General features: G+C 44.5%; 2 protein-coding genes and 1 long non-coding RNA gene across 5 annotated transcripts in view; 2 read left to right on the top strand and 1 right to left on the bottom strand.

The window, feature by feature from the left end:
• Positions 1–1,448, top strand: part of Ippk (inositol-pentakisphosphate 2-kinase) — a 44,958-nt gene extending 43,510 nt beyond the window's left edge. For 2 of the 3 annotated variants that reach the window (XM_039095656.2, XM_008771535.4), the window contains one exon: positions 58–1,447. In XM_039095656.2, the coding sequence (XP_038951584.1) occupies positions 58–63 (6 nt within the window). In that variant the 3' untranslated portion in view covers positions 64–1,447. Of the gene's footprint in view, positions 1–57 lie in introns of all 3 variants that reach the window. The other variant, NM_001008556.2, reaches the window with a different exon arrangement.
• A 949-nt stretch (positions 1,449–2,397) lies between these two features.
• Positions 2,398–23,463, bottom strand: part of Cenpp (centromere protein P) — a 175,221-nt gene continuing 154,155 nt past the window's right edge. Inside the window, exons 6-8 of the mRNA NM_001402493.1 lie at positions 3,989–4,068; positions 3,060–3,151; positions 2,398–2,715 (exon numbers count right to left, since the gene is read on the bottom strand). Of these exons, the coding sequence (NP_001389422.1) occupies positions 2,591–2,715; positions 3,060–3,151; positions 3,989–4,068 (297 nt within the window). The 3' untranslated portion in view covers positions 2,398–2,590. The remainder of the gene's footprint in view (positions 2,716–3,059; positions 3,152–3,988; positions 4,069–23,463) is intronic.
• Positions 4,771–21,644, top strand: LOC134482692 (uncharacterized). The gene is made up of 2 exons (XR_010059106.1): positions 4,771–9,099; positions 9,595–21,644. It is a non-coding gene; the product is annotated as an uncharacterized LOC134482692 (long non-coding RNA).

Here is a 23,463-nt window from a genome sequence, read left to right as displayed (position 1 = left end):
GCCAAACTGTGAGGGCCTGAGTGTCTGTGTAATCTGAAATTGTTTTGTTACTTGCAGCTCTGACCAGAGGCCTGTTATCCCTTCGTCAAGATCCCGGCTGGCCTTCTCTGTGTCTGTACTGGACCTCGACCTCAAGCCCTATGAGAGCATTCCTCACCAGTATAAACTAGACAGCAAGATAGTCAGCTATTACTCAAAGACTGTGCATGCCAAAGATGACACTGTGAGGTCCACTCGGTTCAAGGAACATGAAGACTGCACATTAGTTCTCCATAAGGTCTAACTTCTCCCCTGGGATGTCTTTGAAACTTGAATGTGAAAGTTGAATGGCAGAGCTATTTTCGGTTGTGTTGGGTGACTTGGCTGTGAATGTTTTTGCTTTTAATCCCTGCTGAGGATAGACTGCCTCTCAGAGACAAGGAATTGAAGAGCCCTATAATCTTCTAGGACAAGGAATGTAGGACGTGAGTGCTGTGTCCCAGCAAGCCATCTGTTTTCTTAGAGTGGAAGTGTCCGTTAAGCCCAGGTAAACACCCTGGGAAGTTCTTCTAAACAGAGCTCACGTCCGGTTCTCTAATACAAAAAGCCTTATTATTAGGACCCAAGGTTTGGATCTCCTATCACCAGACCATTGACACAGAAAACTTGAACAGTTTGGATTTTCACAAAAACATGGATACTACTGGAACTTTCCCAGCTGTTAACTGGTCGCTTGTTCAATGCAAGTCACACATCAACACAGGCTTTGGCTGGTCCCCTGCTGCCGAGCGGTCAGGGGTTAGTTAGTGTGGACATTGGTTCTGAGGGATTTAGACTCAGGTCCCTGTGGAGGTACTGAAGCCCATAGCTTTGTATAGGGCAGCAGCAGGGAACAAACACAGGACTCAGGTCAGGATGGTCACCACTCGCATGAGCATCACTTTTTAAAATCCTTCTTTATGATTTTAACTCTAGGGGAAGCTGAGGCGTTTTTTTCCTACCTGAAATTGCTGCTGTAGAGGCTGGAGGCAGAGCCGTAATTCAGAGCTGCTGAGGTCTGCTGGGTGGGTGTTCCTATCAGCCCAGAGTTTTCCTGGCACTCTGGTGACTTGGGTTAGCTCTGAGGTATACTGCGTATTTGGGTCTAGGGCCTTACTGTTCTCATCAGGGCTAGATAGAAGGCTCCTGGCTGGCACTGAGCATTCTATTGGGGTCACCAGAAGTGTGCCTGGCTGCTATGAATCATTGGGAGGTTTGTCTTCATTTTTTTTTATCCTATGGTAGGCTGTACAGACTGATTATTTATATCATCCTTTTGAGAGACTAATGAAGGCTTATTGTAACATAGTAGTAAAACCATGGAACTGTATGAAAAATACTACATGAAAAATGAAGAAAATATTTTGCTGATTGTAAACTTTTGTGGGAAATTTTGTGATAATTTGAGAATTATACTTGTTTGAATCAAGCACCATCTATAGTTTGTAAAATTCTGTCCTAACATAATAGCTCTTGAGCACTCAGGTAAAGACACACTGTACACTGGGGTCAGTTCACTTCCTTTTGACTGGTGTATGCACACAACTATGTGTTTATATCCTTCACTTGACTCAAGTGCTTGAAGGTTATGTCTCTCTGTTGGGAGAGCAGCCTTTGGTTTTGTTTTGACTCAGGGTTGACTGAGGTGGACATGGACTAGGGGTATATTTATGTGTGTCTTTGGTTGTCTGACATCACAGTAATGATCTCAGGTATGGCTGGGAACAGATAGGTAGATGGAAACAGTGTCTCCTGGGGTAAAGAACATGGATGGAGCACCCCGTCAGCATGTGCAAGGCTCTCCTCCAACCATACTCCTGACTCTGCTTGGTTCAGGATGCCCACACCAACCCCCTCGTCTTGGCAGTAGCAGGTAACTGAGGCACTCACCAAATGATACAGCTCTGTGTCTGAGCTAAGAGCCACCCAGGCGAAGGCTCATGTGGTGCCGGGGACTGGGCGTAGGGCCTTGTCCATATTAGGCAACTGTTCTCTGTGATGGAGGTATAATCTAGCCTCTTTTCTGAGACGGTGGCTCACTATATAGCTGCTTTATATATGGCTGCTTTAAACTTGGGTTGCTCTTGTGTGCCAGAATTAGTTATGTACCACCCTTGGGCTGTGGGTGTGTGTGACTTCAAGTAAAGTCAACAATGCAGCCATTGCTGTCAACAGTGCTACTTCTGTAGGAGACCAAGAGGAGCATCAGGATTTTCTGGGACATTTCTGCTGGGCAGATCAGATGGCTGGCTTTGGGTTTTACTGTGTCCCATGCTATCTTGACGGCTTAACACAGCTCTTTCATACCCATTTGAGAACGGACAATCATTCTTGGAACATTTTCTCAATTCGACTTATCTGTACAAAGCATTATACATGTTGCTTTTAACGTATCTGAACAGCTTTATTTTTATGCCATGGGAGTTCATACGTAATATACCACTAATGCAACAAATGCCTGTCATCTGAAGGATGTGGTTTCTAGCTGGAAAAGAGAAGTGTTCATGTTCAACATACTGCGAATCTCCTCATCCCAGCATCGCATCTTATTCCTGAGTTTGCCAGCGGGGAACTACTTGTCTGTATTGAACAATCTTATCAGGCTGTCTAGAGCAGCTTCAATACCAAGTACACCTAGCAGGCTTCGGAAACTGAGAGGAGCAGTTTCTATGACTCTGTTCTTGTCCATTTCTAGGGCTGTGAAGAAAACAAACCAGGCAAGAAACATCAGAATGTCTGAGACAGGCCTCCCCGCCACCCCCGCGCCCACAATAGCCACACAGTAGAAAGCACTAGAGAGACTGAAGACCAAGGGGCTCTGTTAACCTCTAACCTGAGGCAGAGAAAAATGCCTTCTTCCACACAACCTCCAGAGGCTCAAGAAAGTAGTTCCTTCTTGTGTGTTTGGGAGGTTGCTGATTAAAGTATATTTAATGACATTTTCAACTTTTGATTCTTCCCATGTAAACCCAGATAAGATACTCAGGTAGCTTTGTGGGGTACACTGAGACATCCTCTGGAAAGGGTATTCAGAGTCCTACCTTGCTCTGGGACTTTGGTGAGAAGATCCAGCTTTGGAAAAACCTTCCCTTCCTCATCTATTTGTATCCTCCAAACGATCACCAGTTCAAACCTGAAAAAGAGGTAATGTTTGGTTCTCCTGAAATTCAGAGATTAGTCACATGGTCTCTGCCGGCCAGGCTCACCTCCTAAATCCATTGCCCACAGAGGAGGAAGATGTGTGATGTGTTCCGTAGGACAGTTCGGTATTTGTACTCATACCTTGGACAACATCAGTGTGGTAAGTAATGGGACAGGCATACTTTAAGAGCAGCCATGTGTCATATGGGACAACAGGAGTGAAAATCTCAAGCCCTCAGGAACTGAGAAACACAGCCAGAACTCCTCCTCACTGGAGGACGAGGCATGAGAAGAAATGGACTCACCCACAGGACAAAGGTCAGCCCTAACAGTCTGTGTAAGGAAGATCTTGTTAGAAGGTATGTTAGGTGTAGTGAGGCTATTGAACCTGGGTCCTGACACACACACAGGAACACGCAAATATGAAGCTAGTCAGAAGATGAGCAGCAGAAGCCTGGCAGTGGCTGTGGGAGGTACTTACAAGGGTCTTAGGTGTAGGGGTGGATTTGTTTTGGTATTTTGGGCTCTCTGTGGACCTTTGACTTCCTACTGCTGTCTCTGTCTTACCAGCAGTCATACACCTTTGCCTTCTCTTCGCTACCCAACATCTCTGAGGAAGGAGCAAGAGGAAGTGCCCCTTGCTGACCTCAGGCCACATTTAGGTCCTCCAGCCATGTACACCGCCCTTCCTTCGAGGTTACACGCAGTCTACCTGCCCACTGGGTGGTCTCTCCTATGATGACACCCGTGTCTCCATTGGATACTCTTTAGTTCTCCTCGGGTACCTTCTTAGCCTCTGTTCTGGGCGTGTTAAGCTGCATAAACTCACCCTGGAAGTCTGGCATTGCGGATCTCCATGCAGTGGGAACAGGTGCCCTCTGAGAGGTACACACTATCTGGGTATCTCTCCTGTATGTGGAAACAGTTACAGTCAGATCCTGTGGAAGTAAGCGTCCTGAGAGCCAGGAGAAGCACTGCAGAGCCAAAATGAAAGCGTCGCCCATGTCCTCACAACTCACCCAGATAAGCGTCTGACCTCTGACACGGGCTAGGCCCTACTCAGGCAACCCAACCACAGAGGAGGTGCCAGGCTCCCACTGTGATAGGGCAAAGCATGTGGTCTGTTAAGAGTCAGCTTCATGGTGAGACCTGTCCTGGATGCAGTGTTGTCTATAGAGAACAGGCATGGTTTCCTCAGTATTACTGCACTGGACATGCCTCCATGGTTGTCCACAGCAGGATCTAGAAGGTTCTAGCATATCAGAACTGACATAGGTGTCTATATCACCATGACAAAAAAGTTTGTTTTCCAAGTATCTGATCAGAAGACAAATATTACTGATGACCACCTTTTGTCTGCAAAAAGACTATTTGTGTGCATATAGACAATTGGGTTAGAGACTAAACAGACTTGAGATTAACATCACAAGATTTTAAGGTCCCAAGGCCGATCTCTGAAAGGTCCTTCCGTGTATCCTTAGTGCCTGAAGAGATGCTTCCCAGGGGTGGTGGTACTTAAGCAAGGACTGAGGTGTGACTGCCCCGAGGTGGGGGTGGGGGTGGGGGTGGGGGTGGGGGTGGGGGTGGGGGTGGGGGTGGGGTAGAGCCTTCTGGGGCTGTAGAGACTGGCTAGATTAAAGTAGTCTGGGCCCATCAAATAAAGCTCCTTGGGGACAAACGTCCCCCAACCCTTCAGAGAACACTCCCCCTTAGCATGGGAAGCCAAGGCGGCCAGTGTCTGCATGCAGCCACCAACAAAGAACACATCAGGCTCCAGGGCTGGGCTGGGCTGGTGTACTTTACAGATAATTACTAATTTCAGCAAAGCAAGTTTTTAGAAGGAAAATGTATACCTAAGTGATTTCAGTGGAAAGTGCTGGTTAATGTTAAAACCTCAGGCTCTTCTAAATTAATAACAACTGTTGGAGGAACGTAAAGGAGTGCGTGTGAACGTGGCAGTTCAGCTTCCAGACTCTGCTTGGCGGCAGCAGATGGGGCTCAAGGGAGTGCTGGGGCTTGGGCTGGCTCCAAGGCGGGCCTGAGGCTTGGCCTCCAAGCAGGAGGGAACTGATTTCCACTGCCTGGGCTATACTATCAAATGAGCAAAAGGAAGGCTCAAATTAGATGCTTTCACTGAAAAGTATCCTTGGTTTTTAATAACAAAGACAGAAATGCTGACATTGGGCAGAGAGCAGGCACTCAAACCCATGCTTCTGTAAAGCTAAGCTAGGACTGCATGAGTTCTCCTGCATTGTAAGTTAAGGTTGCTGCATTCCCAGCTTCATCCTTTGCCTGGTCACCTCAACTCCACAACACTGGAGAATTAGGAAGGAATTAAAAGCTGACAGCCTGAGTGGACCCCCAAGAACAGCAACCTTATATTTATTAATACGCGTGCTATTCTTAATGACAAGGGCATAGAAGACTGAGGGGAAGACAGAAGAGTTCTGAAAAATAATCAGACTAAAATATGCACTGTTCTTGAAGCTAGAGACAGCTATCGCTATATTGGACTTCGTAAGGAAGGACTAAGCAGGCAGGAAGGAGTTAGTTATGGTCCCTGACTTAGAGTGTGTTCCATGAAAACCACTAAGACAACAAAAGGCTCATCAGAAACTATCCACCCGATATGGGAGCTTAGGTCACATTCTTCCATCAGTGAAGCCAAGGCCCAGAGAGGAGAAACAACCGGCCAGGCCCTGGAAAGACATCCTCGGACATGCTCTGTCTCATGCACAGGTGCGTTCTGCATGTCACCAGGGGCTCTGGTGTATAGAGGACAATAGAAGCCTGTATGTGCAGATGTCACCAGGGACGTTTGTTATGGAGGTGGCTGTTAGAGAGGCCTCATACATACTAACTAGCTGGCTCTTGTGCCTCCACTCTAGGGCCACTGAGGAATGCTGCAGCCATGTGTTTACTCAGCTGTGTGCCATATGGTAGAATTTGCATGAAGAAAAAAAAAACAAAAACACCTAAGTGTTTATGATAGACAAATGGGTGTGTGCGCGCGCGCGTATGCTGCTCATTTAATGTCCAGCCCGGTTTACATTTGACACTCAGTATTATGGCATTGGCTAGTGGAGTACAGAGGGGCTATATTTTAATGGGCAGGCTGCCTTCTACTATGCTTCAGCCATAGTAGCTTAATACCACAACATCACCTCCCCTCCACCAAGTTTCCATAGTAGCCAATGAACAGGGGAATCCCATGGGGGCAGTCTGGATGTCCACAGACATTAGTTTATCTTGACTTCAAAAGATTATGCCTGAACAATTGAATGTTTTTTTAAAAATGTCATAATTCAAAGTGCAGAAGCACAGCATAATAAAATGACTAGAACATACAATTTTATATTTCCAAGGAGGTACAATTGTACCACTTTCTAATTCCCCAATGTTTTCATTACTCCGTAAAGAAACTCTCGGGGTTGGAGATTTAGCTCAGTGGTAGAGCGCTTGCCTAGCAAGTGCAAGGCCCTGGGTTCGATCCCCAGCTCCAAAAAAAAAGAAAAGAAAAAAAAAAAAAAAAAGAAACTCTCTGGCCTTTAAATGTCCCCAACACAGAACTGGCAACCATTAACATATTTTCTGTTACAGATTTCCTGTTAATGGAATTTTAGACAAATAGAATTCTGTAATGAACATGCTTTTATTTAGTATGTTTTCAAGGCCCATCCATATTATCTTATATGATCAGTTACTATTATATAGATCACAGTGTATCTGTTAACTAATGGATACATGGATTGTTTTTATCTTGTTTGTTTTTGTTTTCAAGACAGGTTTTGTGTAGCCCTGGTTGTCCTATGCTGGCCTTGAACTCAGAGAGCTGGGATTAAGGCTGTCTACCACCATGCCTGGCTCCACCATCATTTAGAGACAAGGTTTTACACTAGCTCTGTTTGGCCTGGAACTAAGCAGTTTGTAGAGCAAGATGGCCTTGAACTCAGAGACTGGCCTGCCTCTGCACCACAGGGGCTGAAATTAAAGGAGTTTATTGTTAGTTCAAAGTGTGTGTACTCATATGTACATATGTGGGTACCTATGAAGGCAATGATGTTGGACCCCTGGAGCTGAAGTTACAGGTAGTGGTAAGCCACGTGATATGAGTGCTAGGAACCAAACTTGAGTCCTGTCTAAGAGCACAGAGCACTACACAGTGAGTAGTAACTGGGACTTGGTGATTCCCATTTAGTTAGCTAGCAGCAAGCTCCAGAGACCCTCTTACTTGTTCCTCAGTGCTGGGATTACAAGTATGCACTACCACATATGCACAGCTTTAAGATTTATAATGTATGTCTGTGTACCCATGTGTGCCTGATGACTGTAGGTCAGGAGAGGGCCCCAGACCCTGGAACTAGGGCTGCACATGCAGATGGTGGTTAGCTGCCATGTGCGAGCCATATGGTCAAAACTCTTCCTGACTTTTCAGGGACCAATGCCAGGACAACCGGGCATCTTCATATAAGGAACCCTGGGGCTATAGTAGCACATGCCTTTAATCCTGCACTAGGAAGGCAGAGCTCTGATTCTGGGCCAGCTTGGTCTACAGAGCAAGTTCCAGGACAGCCAGGGCTACACAGAGAAACCCTGTCTCATTCCTCCTCTCCCAAACGGAATCTCAGTCCTTGTCTCACACCACACATAAGGTTAAACTAACAGGTGGTCCAGAAGTATGACATAAAGAGTGAAACTCTGGGCCTAAAATGCCACAGTAGAAAACCTCTGCATCCTACATTAGTCAAAGATTTATCAGATACAAAGTGAAAAGCAGCGACTGTAGGAGAGGAATAAATCGTCTCTTTGGTAAACTGGTTTCTTCATCATTGAAAACTTTTTTTTTTTCCCCCGGAGCTGGGGACCGAACCCAGGGCCTTGTGCTTCCTAGGCAAGCGCTCTACCACTGAGCTAAATCCCCAACCCCATCATTGAAAACTCTTAAAGGCCATTGTAAAGACGCTGGGAAGCCTTACACTGAGTGATGTAGAATATGTAAAGAACATGTATAGCTAACAGATCAACAGCTGATGAGTTGATGTACACCTATAAGCTCAGCCTTTCTATTCCATGGAGGCTGAGGCAGGCAGATTAAAGGTTCAGTGCCAGCCTGGAATGGCCCTGTCTCAAAACAAGACAATTCGCATTTAAATGACTAACAAAGGATAAAGACAAATAATATGTCAAGTAAAGGAACATCCCTAGCTAAAGTAGAAACTTGAGGGTTCTTTGGAAAGTCGGTTGGATGGTGTTTTGGTGGGGCAGACTCGTGAAGGAACGTTTCACTGAAGCAGACACACAGAGGATGCTTTGCTAAAGCAATAACGTGAAAGGACACGTGATGGAGGATTCTTCGCTAATGGCATCATGTACTGGTCCACCTTACATGATGTAGCTGAGCTGCATTTGTTGGGACTCCATAGACAGAAGTGCCCCAAAAAACCTTCTCGTGTGTGCTGCACTTCTTGGCACTTCTAAGGACTCAGGCTGATTGGATGCACGTGCTGAGGCAAAACCCGTGCCGAGGCAAAACCCGTGCCGAGGCAATGCACATGGAGGACACGTGATGTTTGGAGGGTATAAATAGGACTCCACAGAGTGATAGAGACAGGGCTTGGCTTGCTGGTGCAGTTAGCTGTGCAATGATTGTAGGTTTCCAGTCTTTATTGATCTCTGCTCCCCTGAGAGGAGCACAGCTGAGAACTTCTCCTGGTGTTCCTGTTGGTCCCTCCTGCTGACTGGAGCAGAGGCCGAGGCCTGGCTGTCTCTGCTAGGTCATGTCTCTGCTATTGCTATCCTGACTCTACTGAACTGGACTGCTGGTGCGTCTGTGAGGTGTTTGCAGTGGACCGAGCTGCTGCTGCCTGCTGGCCTGTGAACTGAACTGCTGATTTCTAGACAACACAGATGGGAACTGCTCCAGAGAACCTTTCTAAACAGGTCCACTTCCCCTGTATCCTTTCTTTTCCAGTACCTTTGGTGGGTGGTGGGCTACGAGGGAAGTTAAAACATTTAAGAACCATTATTAAAATAAGATTTGCAAGAATTACAGTTACAACTGGCCATTAAGCAAATGCAAAATCAAACCAAAGCCAAGATGATTGATAACGGACTGATACTCAGACCCCAGTGACTGCTGTGCCAGCACTGCCTCTGCCAGGGATAATGCGCCTTGGTCCCCAGCTCAGTTGTGTTAGCTGGGCAGTCACTTTTAAACCGTGAGCCTGCGCTGTTGTTTACTTTGAAATAGTTTTGAATTGCCAGAAGCTAAATGTGGACATGGAGCTGCTGCCATTATACTCCTCACCCTGTACACACAGTGCCTTCCCTCACAAGAACACTTCTATATGAGCAAAACTGAACTGCCCAAGCCAGAATGTGTCCTCTTCCAATGACTCAGCTGCTCATACTGTCTCCTCTCCTTTGTCCCTTTAGACATCAATACAAGCCCTGTATCACATCTTGATGGATTAGGTGCAGGAATTGGCGCCTCCGGCTCATTCTGGTTCCAACACCACACCCACAGACGTCGGCAACCACTGTGAGCACTGACAGAAGAAGCTTTGTTTCTGATGTGCTCTCTGCATCGGGGGCTACCTCTCTACCTGTCCTCCTAACTGTAGTAGCATCAGTCCCTTGCTTTCTCTGTGACATGTAGCATGCTAGGGTCACTGTCTACCATGAATCTCATTGTCCCCACCTGTCACAACCTGCTCCTTAGTTCTTGCAGGTTTCTGTCAAGGTGGGGTGTGTGGAGGGAAACACAGGAGAGGGAGAAACGAGCTGAAAATTGTGGCTCATGTTGCACACCCTGGCCCTGTTGTGGAAAGAAACCATCTCCAAGGAGCCAATAGGATTGTAACCAAGGTAGAGTTTTTACAATATTGTTACTTAGTTTATACTCTGAGTGGAAAGAATAAGAGAAGGCACACAGGGACAGGCACCAACAGCCACCTCTCCACCTATCTGTGCACACAGATGCCACAAACAAACATGTGTTATCTTTGGTGCACACCTCAGGATAACTCTCCATGCTGATGACCATTTCCCACACACCACAGTGCTTCTGCTCTGAGGTCATAAAGGCTCTCCTGGAGAGGCAATTAAAGAGTTAAAAGTGTTAACTTTAACTAAAAAAAACTCTAAACACTAAAAGAGTGGACTCAGTGTAGCATCTATCTGCCAGGGGCTCATCTGACTCAGGCCTAAGGAAAGGTTGGCAGGTACCATGATCCTTTCAGTCAGTGAGACAAGTGAATCAGGCTCACACTCTCATGACTTTCAGTGAAGGGTTAGCCATTCTAGAGCAATTTGGAGAAGAAATCATATCATCACAATCTTCTGAACTGACAGAAACACCCCCTCCAGCATCAGAAGCCCATTTTGGAAAATTTCAGAGTAGCAGAACCACTAGAAGGAAAGCACAACATACCATCCAACTCAAACGCTGACCTCTGTGACCTCTGTCAGAATGGACAGCCAGTGACAGCCTGTAAGCCCTTTAACTATATAGAGAATGGAAGGATTGACTATCTGTGGACTTTTAAGTTACTGTCTCTCTGTTTTTTCAAGTAAACACTCCTTGAACAACACAAATAGAGCTGAATGTAGTAGCTGTGTTGCCAGGGCACATCCTGCAAACCATATTATACTGACTTTCCTGGACTTGGTCCCGTGACCTGAGATACAAAACACTGGCCTACCCATGAGGTCTGCTCTAAGTCTTCTGGGTTGTAAGAACAATGGGTACAGTTCTATACTGGCTCAGGAAATGCTAGCACCTCACTCATCTGACTCTTAACAGAGGTTCCACATCATCAGTAGAGGAAGTTAGGCGTTGAGAGAGAGAGAGAGTGAGAGAGAGAGAGAGAGCTGCTCAGGACTATTGCTGGAATCATCCCTACAAATAACTGGGATCAGCCAAGGGGGTCATGATAAATACTGCTTATCCAGAGGGAGCTCACGAACATATGCTAAACGTTGCTCAGAGAAGCAAACAGCTGGAACATTCACTGTTCTAAGCTCATGTGGGCCATGAACCCAGGGAAGCCACAACGTCTGCAGTACCAATGGTCATGAGCAAAACCACAAAGCTCTAGAACAGCTCTGCTCAGCCTGGGTGTGATCTGTGGTCATCTAACCCTGCAGATGGCTCAGAACCTTACTGTGGATTGTTGCCAAATATTTTCCAAGTGCAGAGCCCAAAGGGTGGGCCCCACTCTTACTTTCCTGGTCTCCTCTCCTTTATGTATCTCCTGTATATATAGATTTCAGAAGAACTAAGGGCGGGGGGGCTTAAATTTGTAAGAGACCTACCATATTTGAATTATGTTGCAACAACATTTTTATTTATTTTATGTATATGAGTACACTGTCACTCTCTTCAGACTCACCAGAAGAGGGCATTTGATCGCATTACAGATGGCTGTGAGCCACCATGTAGTTGTCAGGAATTGAACTCAGGACCTTTTTGGAAGAGCAGTCGGTGCTCTTAACTGCTGGCCCAACTCTCCAGCCCAGAGGCAACAACATTTTTAAACTGAAGACTTAGGGACTTTTAGTAAGAAACAAGAAAGCCAGCATGGATAACCAGCTCATGTGACACTAAGGCAAAGGAATCAGAGTAAAGGCCAATCCTATGCAAACAGAAAGATTATAGACTGCAGGCCACATCCTATGCCCTCCTGGTTTTGTATGGCTTCTGGGCCAAGGACTTCTGAAAACAGTCAAAGTCCTTGAAGACATATGAAAATAACATGGAAGTCGGCCATGGGGGTACATAGTGACACCTCATTGGCACAGCTACACCCATTCACTGAGGTTCAGAGTCTGTTTTGGTGGTGGAGCCCAAAAGGTGGGTATCACACAGATCTTGTGGAAAAGCACTTCTAGTCTCTTTCCTTTGTAATTGCAAGACAAACCTCTGGTCCTATCTGGTAAGAGTATATCTCATGTTGTACGATTTCCTACGTGAAACCTATAAAACCAGAAAACTGCCTTTGTTCTAAAGAAAACTGAAGGGCCTCTCTCTCCATTTCAGCTCCTCTTTCCTAATGTAGTTCCTGTCAGGGCTCTGGAAGGAAGGCCTTCTCTCCCTTCAAGGCTACATCAAGCTATCTCTTTCAGTAATTGCTTTCCTACCCAAAGGACTGATTATGGATCCAAGTTGATCACAAAACTCTCCTTAACAAACTCATTCTGATGGGTAAGGTTTTTGTTTGCTTTTAGCTTCTTTTCTGAGCCTGCTGCTTTATTTAATTAATTTTTGAGACAGGGTTTTTCTGTGTAGCCCTGGTTGTTCTAGAACTTGCTCTGTAGACCAGGCTGGCCTCAAACTCACAGATCTGCTTGCCTCTGCTTCTAAGTGCTGGGATCAAAGGTGTGAGCCACCACTGTGCACTGGGTTAAGCTAAATCTTTTTACCGTCATTTGTTTTTTTTTTTTTTTTTTTTTTTGGTTCTTTTTTTCGGAGCTGGGGACCGAACCCAGGGCCTTGCGCTTCCTAGGTAAGCGCTCTACCACTGAGCTAAATCCCCAGCCCCTTTACCGTCATTTGTAACACAATTCCCTGCTGTGCTTGTGATGGACTCTGATGTTGGAGGAGACCATGAGAAGCAAGAACATTTCTATTGGGAACTGTAATGGCCTTCATAAAGCTCTGCTCTATACTCTTCGTCTAGTGCCACCCACTGATATGTAATATTACTATGACACCAACCTTGCAGGCCTGGACTTAGGGCCTGCAGAGATAACTTCCTGTTAAGAGCACTTGCTGTACTTGTAAATGACCTGGATTTGGTTTCCAGCACCCACATGGTCATCCCAGTTCCAGAGAATCCAATGCCCTCTTCTGGCTTCTGGGGATACCAGGCACATGTGTGGTAGGGGCATAGACAGAGATAGATGTACACTGTGGTGGTTTGAATATGCTTGGTCCAGGGAGTGGCATGGGCTTGTTGGAGGAAGTGTGCCACTTTGGGGGTGGGCTTTGAGACCCTCCCCCAGCTGCCTAGAAGCCAGTCTTATTGTTGTTTTGCTTTTGGAACAAGAGGTAGAACTTTCTGCTCTTTCAATTCCATAGCTACCTGGGTGCTGCCATGTTTCTTGCCATAGTGATACTGGACTGAACCTCAGAACCTGTAAGCCAGCCACAATTAAATGTTGTCCTTTATAGGAACTGCCTTGGTCATGTCTCTTTACAGCAATGGAAACCCCCAACTAAGGCAGAAGTTGGTATCAGGAGTGAGGCATTGCTGTGATAGGCCTGAACATAGTTTTGTTCGGAGGAATGTGGATTGAGACTTTGGATTTGGAAAGCCAGTGGAATGCTTTAAGTGGGGCCATCCTAGTAGGAATGTGGAAGACATTGTGTGTAGAAGGTAATTTGAACGGTGGGGGGCCTGGCTCAAGAGCTTCAATATATGACTTAGAGACTGTTCTTGTGATATTTTGGTGATGAATGTGACTGCTTTTTGCCCTTGTCTGTAGAGTCTACCTGAGGCTAAGGTAAACAGATTTATATTAATTGCATTGACAAGGAAGTCTCAAAAAAAAAAAAAAAGCCTAACAGAAACTTTGTTCTCTGGTTAAGTCTCATGAAGAGCATTTTGAACAAGCATAGCAAGCTTAGAAAGGAAAGATATAAAAATGTGTGGTTCAAGTAATAAAGGGGCACCAGGAAGGGAAATGGAGCCGAATCCTGTGTTCAAGGATTAAGGGAGTGGTGGCTTTGTGGCAAGATCCCACCCAGCTAAGATTATTGTTTATGTGTTTGTCATTGGACAAGAAAAAGCTAGTTATATCATAATAGGTGTTATTGTTACTTGGTTATTGTCTTCACTTGAACTTTTAACCTGGAACCAATCTAGAAATGAAAGATGCAGGCTTTTGTTCTGGAACTTGAGGCTTAGTGGCCATGAAAAGCTCAGGCAAGGTGGTGTGCATCTTTAATTTCAGAAGATAGAAGCAAGCAGATCTCTGGGCTCAAGGCCAGCCTGGTACAGAACACATTCTTAGTAGAGAAAAGCTTAAGTCCAAGTGTGGTGGACCACACCTTTAATCCTGGCACTTAGGAGACAGGCATGCAGATCTCTGAGTTCGAGATCAATCAACAGAACAAGTTCCAGAACAGCCAAGCTTAGGCTGGGGGGTTGGAAAGCAGAAAGCTGGTGATAATGTAATAGAACAAGGGGGCCGTCCAGCTCTAGCAAACAGCAGAACTTAACAGCTTCTGCCATGTGGCTCTGGCTTTAGAGTCCAGAACAGAAGGGATAACTGGGACAATGGATGCTGGTCAGCTGGAGCTAAGAGATTAGCAGCGATTAAGAAGAGACCAACATCACTGAGGTGAAGTCTTCTGTGAAGTGTTTTCTGAGAGCACAGAGAGGCTGTGTTCCAGAGATAGCCAAGGTTGCACCTCATTGCTGTGACTGGACTTGGTAATGTGTAAGAATCACCCAGGTTATACTGGTTTTGAAGGCATGAAGGGGTCACGAGGAGCAGCTGAGGCTGGGCACTGTGAGAGGCCAGAGAAGGCCATTGGTGAAGGTGCAGCCTCAGCTGTAGTTGATGGCCCAGGACTTAAGGGATCACACAAAGAAATTAAGGCTTGGCACCATGAAGGGAGCCTGTGAGAAGCTATTGGTGGAACCTAGTTGTAGAAAAAGACTCCACAGAATTGGAGATGCCAGTATCATGGGATGATCACTAAGAATAGCAGCAGCAGTGGTGTCAACCAGAATCTAGAGCGCTATAGAGCGCAGAGCTGGAGAAGTGACCCAAGCCCTTTTGAGAAGCCCAGGAGATCATGTGTAGATCCCAGACAGAGCCGTGGGATCTCTCCTGAGGAAAACTGCTAGCAGGGAGTGGAACCAACACAAGAGAAAGAACTGTGCTGGGGTTGGGGATTTAGCTCAGTGGTAGAGCGCTTGCCTAGCAAGCGCAAGGCCCTGGGTTCAGTCCCCAGCTCTGAAAAAAAGAAGAAAAGAAAAAAAAAAAAAGAATTGTGCTACAGTCAACAAAGCTGAAAGGAGTTGGACATCAGACATGAAGATTCAGAGTTTAAGGTTTGCCAAGCTGGTTTTTGGTCTAGTATTTCCTCACTATGATGTCTTAGAATGATAACTATAATCTCCTATAAAATCAAAATCAAAAAGCAGATCACATACCTCCAACATCACAGGCTGTATGTTAAGTGACTGGATGAGTATCAGAAGATACTTTGAGCTTTTAACATTGTTGAGACTGTTATAGACCATGGGACTTTTGAAGTTGGACTAAATGTATTTTGCCTTATGCTATGGCTAGGTATGGCCCTCACAGACTCATGTCTTTGAACAAGCATGTGGGGGCTAGGGAGTGGAATGTGGTGGTTTGAATATGCTTGGTACAGTGAGTGGCCCTATTAGGAAGTGGGGACTTGTTGGAGGAAGTGTGTCACTTTGAGGGTAGGCATTGGGGCCCTCCTTCTAGCTGCCTTGAAGCAAGTCTTCTGTTTGCTTTTGGAACAAGATGTTGAACTCTCAGCTCCTCTAGTTACATGTCCGCTTGGACACTGTCATGCTTCCTGCCATGATGATAATGGACTGATCCTCAGAACCTGTAAGCCAGCCCCAATTAAATGTCGTCCTTTATAGGAGTTGCCTTGGTCATGGTGCCTCTTCACAGCAATGGAGACCCTAATTAAGACACATGCAAACACTCATACATATAAACATAAACAAACAAACAAATAAATAAAGCCTCAGGGCTAGAGAGAAAGCTGGGTGGTTTAAAGCCTCAGGGCTGGAGAGCTTGGTGGTTTAAAGCTCTTGTTGCTCTTGCAGAGCGCACAGGTTTGATTTCCAGCATCTACATGGTGGCTCACGGTGATCTGTACCTATTGTTCTAGGGGATTCAACACCCTTTCTGACCTCTGCAGGCACCAGGCACATATACATAAATAGAGCCAAAATATTCTCCCACATAATAAAAATTAAAAAGAGCCTAGATCTAGTAAAGGTATTCTTTATCCTTTGCTTTTTATTAAAAAAAAACATTATCTATGCAGAGGAAAGTTATGAAAAAAGAAAGGCATTCTGGATTTAGAGACTAGAAACATCTTGTCTTTTTATATCTTCCCCACAAAGGCAGACCATCGTGCTGAGAAGATGGGGGCAGGAAGACCATTTCTGCTTCTTACAGTGACTTTGAACTTCTACCTGTCCTGCTTCCATTTTTCATCTGACGGTGCTTTCCCTGGTCTCAAGGAGATGCCATCTCCCCTGCATCCTAGTCCCCGAGAGTTTACTGGTGCCTTCCCTTCTACTTGCCTCTGCCTTCAATAAATTTTGTATTACCTCGAGAGCTGATGATTAAGACAAAAGAAAACAGGCCTCCTGAGAGAAGGGTCAGATAGGAGGGCAGCTGTGATCATAGAACAGGTAACAGGTAGAAGGACTTTACCTTGTGTACAGCAGGTTGAGTGCTCCAAGAGCTTTTGTCTAACATCATGGAATGATGTTATAAGGTGGAGACGTAAAATTATGCCTATTTTTAAATTAAGAAAACCATGGCTCACATATATATGTGCTGATGTCTTAGTGCCCCAGAGCCAGGATGGAAACGGCAGTTTGAGGTGGGCTCTGATCCAGCTTAGTTGCCAAATTGAGTGCAGGAGACAAAATGGGAGACTGCCACAGAAGCTCCAGGGACCTCCTGAGTTCCTTCCAAGGCCTTTCGTTACTGTTTTCTTATATATTTCCCCAGAAGTTTTACATAACAGAAGGATTATGAAGACTGTGCATGGCTTATGTATAAAACCTTACTGCAGTATTTACATTAGTATAGATGACTGTTGTTAAAACCAGCGTCAACATTATAACAAGTCCTTACCATGTTCAGATCTCTTCGTTTTTACTACTAGGAGTCCATGAGGACATGTTTGAAACTTCTGAGAAAAGGGTCCAGTTTACTCTTGCATCTCTACTTTCCATTTCTCTACAAAACATCATTACCATTCATATTGCAATGAAATAACTCTTGAATTAGAGGAAATGATGAGGATGTAAAGAGAAAATCTTTGCCTGTTCTAAAATGGAGTTGTTTTCCTAAAGTACCACAAGTAAAATACTGAAAAAAATCTGGACAAATTAATTCAAAATGATGTAACAGAGTGTCTGGTGTGTGTGTGTGTGTGTGTGTGTGTGTGTGTGTGTGTGTGTGTGTGTCTACACTTTGGGAAACTATCAGACAACATATACTCAAGCTAACAGATATATACCCCATGATTCATTAATTCCAAACCAAAACTGTACCCGTCCTCACAAACTCACAGCAATACTATTTATTACAGCTGAGACTGGGCAGGACCTAAGAACAGGGTGGTAGATCCTTTGTGAATTCCATACAGTGATACGACAAAAGATTTGTGGTCATACACACATCCCTCCCTCTGCCTGTTCTACCCATGCAGGTCTACATTAGGCTGGGCTCTCCAGCAACCAGCAGAGTGCTTGCCTAGTAACAAGGACTGGAAAGAGGAAAGGGTTTCTGGAGACTGTTCCGATTCCTGATTTGGGTGGTGGTTATACTACAAACTCCTTTTGTGAAAAACTATTAAACTGTGTATTTATGATGTATGTCCTTTTCTTTGTCTTATTTTACCAAAGGTAAAAAGACAAAAGACAGCATGTGTGACCTCATGAGGCATAAAATTTGATGAGAAAAGCAGACAATGAGCAAAGAAATCTCTTAAGCACAGGACTACTGAGGGTCTGGGACGCTGCTGCAGGAGCAGCCACCACGTCTCATCTGAGCTGTGGGTATCAGAGCTGGGCACGTTGGTCAGTAAGTTTTATAGCTTATATAAATTGTGCTCTGAATGACGTGTTCAGAGTCCTTTCCACTCTTTTGGGATTTAAATATATAAAAAGAAGTTACCTGAAAATATGGAGCCCACCTTTTGGCTCATTTACACATAACACAAGTGTTCCATATTTCTTTATCTTGAGTTATGGTCACATGCTGTGGTTCAACTGGCATTGCATTGCATTTTGACATAAATGGGGAAGGGCTACAGCTTAGATACCTTTGTCACATAAAGATTTTAGTTGTAAACATTTGTTTTAAATATTTTTTAGCTTCTATTTGTCTTTTAAAACCTTTCTCTATTATCAATTCAACATAGGTCAATTAAAAGGAAATAACATATTAAAAAATAATTCAGTTAGCATGTAGGGTTAAATAAACTTGCAGTAACAGTAATTTCCAGAGGTTGAAGCTGACCAGGGAACTGAAGGGACTGTGCAGCACTTAGCTGTGTTTGGAAACAGCCGCAGTATCTGAGGGCTGGGCGGGATAAGGGCCCTGGAGGCCTGGAGGCTTGCATAACAACCACTGTTTATGCAGCCCTGGCCAGCAGCAGAATGGAAACAGAGCGTGTGGGCCAAGACAGTCAAGCTGCTGGGATTTTTTCCCCTTAAAGACCGAATAACCAAAAGACAGATTTTAATTTTTTTAAATAAAGTTATACTTCAGTGGCAAATAAATTGGAAACCTATGTTTTAAAAATCAAGCACCTTTAACGCAATTCTTGATTACATATGTATACCAGGATAAGATTCCTTATTTACAAGTTCTGAAGACTAAGTAGATATATTTTACTGCTTTTTACCATACAGGAAAATACACAGAGAGGAGAAACTAAAGTTGGAGTCTGAAGACGAAAGAAAAAGTGTTTAGAACAAGCAGTTACAGTTATGTTAGCAGAGTCAGAACCTCTGGGAACCTCGGCAGACGACACCTTACTCAGCACCTCCTTAGAATGTCCAGTCACTACCCGAAGTTCTCCCAGGGGCATCTGCAAACGGACTTGGGTCTTTTGTGCCCTACAGGATGAGATAATGATGTTCTCATAGCATGCATGGTAACAGATGGACATGAGAAATCACTTACCTAGTTACAGCTCATAGCAATGAAGGACTCAAGCACAGCAAGGCCTCCTGAGGCCTGCACGTTCTTAAAGTGTTGCTCACTTGTGGGGAATGTGAAGGTGGGGGAGGGGTGGTGATGGTGATACCGGTGGTTTGTGTTTGTCAGATAAATATACTATTTAAAACTTATTGGGGTTGGGGATTTAGCTCAGTGGTAGAGTGCTTGCCTAGCAAGCGCAAGGCCCTAGGTTCGGTCCCCAGCTCTGAAAAAAAGAAAAAGGAAAAAAAAAACTTATTAAGACCCCACAATTAAAAGCTAGTGTAGCCACCCAGACATGGTGGCACATGCCTGTAATTCTTCTTGGGAGGCTGAGTTAGGAGGACTGTTCTCCACGTTGAATTGCAGGACAGCTAGAGCTGTATAGTGAGACTCAGAAAGCTGCTACAGCTGAGGGGAGTTAGGGGGCAGATCAGGTTCTGCACTACTCCTTTGGGGACCCATCAAAGCAGGTCAGAATATAAAACATAGCATTGGAAAGATGTTCACATCTGTCTCCTAACTCCAGCAAGCTGCATCAAGAGCATGGGCTGCATCAAGAGCATGGGCTGCATCAAGAGCATGGGCTGCATCAAGAGCATGGGCAAGAAGACATGCAGGCAGGAGGGACCTCCATGACTTCCTCTGAAGTCAGTAGCTCTCTCTCCATTCAGTGTTCCTCAGCTGCTGCAAGTCTCAGATTTGATCCCAGGTCTCAGCAGGGTTTAACCTGTCGAATTTGGCAGTTTATGGTGATTTCAGGAGAGAAAGTGATCTGGGGGTGGCCTACTCTGCCATTTTCTGTGACACTGCAATAGTTTATAATGTTCATAAGCAATAAACATGAATTCGTCATGCAGCTCAGCAATTCCACCCCTAGGAACTTAACTATGAAAAAAAAAAAACAAAGCATATCTGTATATAAGAATGTTCATGGTAGATTTATTCTTTTCAGGCAACTTAAAATAACCCAAGTTCACTAAACTGGTGAGTGCTTAGACAGGTAAAGCCAGAATTCTACTGGTCAATGAAAAGAAACCAAGTGCCCATACCCACTACGATATGGACAAACCCCAGACACAACTCCAAGTAAAAGAAGCTAGACGCAGAAATCAATGTTGTTGCTTCATGTACATCAGATGCCCAGCAAAGACTGCCCACAGCAGTAGAAAGACGTCAGAGGCTTCCTTTGGTGGTTGTTGTGATTAGGGTTTCCTCAAGTTTATCTTGCAGTTTTCTTATTTAACTATCCTTAAACTGTTGTGTGACTAATTTCTGTCTTAATTTTTAAAATTTGAATTACCTTTTAAAATACGCAGATATCAATGCTTCTCTAATTATGAAAAAACAAAATACCACTTTCCTAAAACTTTTCTGCTTATTATAATCACTTTGACAACTTTATTTGTAACTTTATCTAGATTCTCCATAATTTTCACTTAATAGAGGCTTATTTTTTCAAGTAACAAAAAATTCTTTCATGTGTTCCTTTCTAGTAGTGCCATTTTTTCCTATGAAATTTTTGTTGAATTTGTGAACTTCATGACTGCAACTGACTTATAGATGAAAAGGCTAAAGGAAATCAAGCCGAAGGGAGTTTAGTTGAATTGGTAAAGAGCATGAGTAGAGGCTGGAGAGGTGGCTGGCTCAACAGTGAAGGGCATAGTAGCCCGGGCCCACAAGCTTGTAGACCTGAGTGTGGCCCCCGTCTCCATATAACAAGCTGGATATGGTCTTTAGTGCCTGCCTGCAACTCCACTGCCATGTGAGGAAGACATGGAGCTCACTGGGGCTGCCTGGCTGACAGCAAAACCAAAAACCATGATCTCTAGACTTGGGAAAGATTTTATTTCAAAGGAATATGGCAAAAAGTGATAGAGGAGGGCTGCCTTCCTGGTCTCTGTATGTGCCTCCAGGCACAAATACACACATTTCCAGGGTCCTGTTCAGGCAAAATGGCCATCAACACAGATCATAAGCATCTGAATGGCACCTCATGAAGTAGGTGGGGCTGATACTGGTTGTGGTGGAGCAGGCATAGGCCCTGAGACAGTTTGAAGTAGAAGCAGCTACAGTGATGTGATCAGTCCCTGATTCACATCTGACCCAGCATGAAACCATCACAGGGCTTATGAGGGGTCAAGATGACAAACTAAGAAGGCACCAGGTGCAAGACAGCTCTTGGTCACAGCCAAGTGCTCGGCCATGGCTAATGCTCCCCTCCTGGAGTAAGGAAGCTATTTTCAGCATGTAAACATTTAAAATTCACTTCTGTTCTGAATTATACACACCAAATGGCATACCACCATAAAAAGATGATGGCACAGTTCCTGCAGCTCATATGCTGGTGATTTCATAGTGAAAATATTGTTTGTTTCACTAAAGCCTGCTTGAAATTAGTCACTTTAAATGCAAACACAACTATTAACCAGTGCAGAGTAAATATGCTATAACTAATTAACTAGTGCAAACAGTAAATATGCTATAGCCAATGCTTTTAAACTACCCTCCAAAGAAAAAGCACCTCTATAATTTCAGAAAAAAAAAAGACTGCCAAGAATAAAATCAAACTCTGCTCTTATAAGCTTGTATATAGCTGTACTGGTGCACACAAATTCAATTTCAGCCCTTGGGAAGGAGAGGCAGGCAGATGTCTGAGTTCCAGGGCAGCTACAGCTATACTGACGCCCTGGGTCAACAAAATAAAAAACAAAACACTTGCATATAATTAAAGAAAAATTCTCATGATATAGAGCTAAAAACTGTGTAAGGTTCTTGTAATCAGTTCCAGATACTGGTTGTGGTGGTTTGAATATGCTTAGCAACATGGAAAGTGGCACTATTAGGACGTGTTGCCTTGTTGGAGGAAGTGCACCACTGTGAGGATGGGCTTTGATGCTTGGCCCAGTGCAGAAGAGTCAGTTTCTGCTGCAAAAATTCTCATTCATTCTTCAGCTCCATGCCTGCCTGCATGCTGCCATGCTTCCTGGCTTGATGATGTGGACTGAACCTCTAAACCTGTAAGCCAGCCCCAATTAAATGTTTGCCTTGAGTACTACTCGGCTATTAAAAAAATGGCTTCATGAAATTCTTAGGCAAATGTCTGGAACTAGAAAATATCCTGAGTGAGGTAACCCAATCACAAAAGAACACACATGGTTTGCACTCACTGATAAGTGGATATTAGCCCAAAGCTCAGAATACCCAAGATACAATCCACAGACTACATGAAGTTCAAGAAGAAGGAAGACCAAAGTGTGGATGCTTCAGTCCTTCTTAGAAAGGGAACAAAATACTCAAGGGAGGAAACACAGAGACAAAGTTTGGAGCAGAGACTGACACATCCAGAGACTGACACACCTGGTGATCTAGTCCACATGCAGTCACCAAACCCAAACAGTATAGCCAATGCCAAGAAGTGCATGCTGACAGAAGCCTAATAGAGCTGTCTCCTGAGAGGCTCTGCCAGAGGTGGATGCTCGCAGCCAACCATTGGACTGAGAATAAAGTCTCCAATGGAGGAATTAGAGAAAGGAATGAAGGAGCTGAAGGGGTTTGCGACCCCATAAGAACAACAATATCAACCAACCAGAGCTCCCAGGGACTAAAACACCAACCAAAGAAAGTACACATGGACAGACCTATGGTTCCAGCTGCATATGTAGCAGAGGATGGCCTTGTTGGGCATCAGTAGGAGGAGAGGCCCTTGATCTTGTGAAGGCTTGATGCCCCAGGGGAATGCAAGGGAAGGGAGATGGGAGCGAGTGGGTGGGTTGGTAGGGGGAACACCCTCATGGAGGCAAGGGGTTGGGGAATGGTATGGAGGGGTTTCCAGAGGGGAAACAGAAAAAGGGGATAACATTTGAAATGTAAATAAGGAAAATATCCAATAAAAGAAAGTGTTTGCCTTTCTGAGAGTTGCCTTGGTCATTGTATCTTTTCACAGTAATAGAACCCTAACTAAGACACTGATGTAAATAAATGTACCAGGTAAAGAGAGAAAAATCAAGTCCTCACACTGACAGGTTAATAGGAATAAAGCTGGTTCTAGGTTAAACAGTGAAACACACCCCAACAGTATAAAGATGATCTCCTCAGGATGTTTACTCAAGAACGTTCTATTCAATAAGAACCTTTCCTTTCGTCATAAAGGCAACAGTTTACCTAGATAGTCTTTTGCTGGATTTATAGTTAACTTCATAAAACCCCATATCACCACTGCTCAGCATTATCTACATGACCTGTACTTGAACTTGACTCCAAAGATCAGAGTGCACAGGACCAGGGATGGAGGCCTGGCCCAATCAGAGTCTTTTGGAGAAAGTATAAACTTTTCCTTGACCACCCATCTGGGAC

This window comes from Rattus norvegicus, chromosome 17 (assembly GCF_036323735.1).
Source record: "Rattus norvegicus strain BN/NHsdMcwi chromosome 17, GRCr8, whole genome shotgun sequence".
Taxonomy (NCBI): Eukaryota; Metazoa; Chordata; class Mammalia; order Rodentia; family Muridae; genus Rattus; species Rattus norvegicus.
The sequence above is the reverse complement of the archived record's forward strand: the minus strand, read 5'-3'. Positions and strand labels throughout refer to the sequence as shown.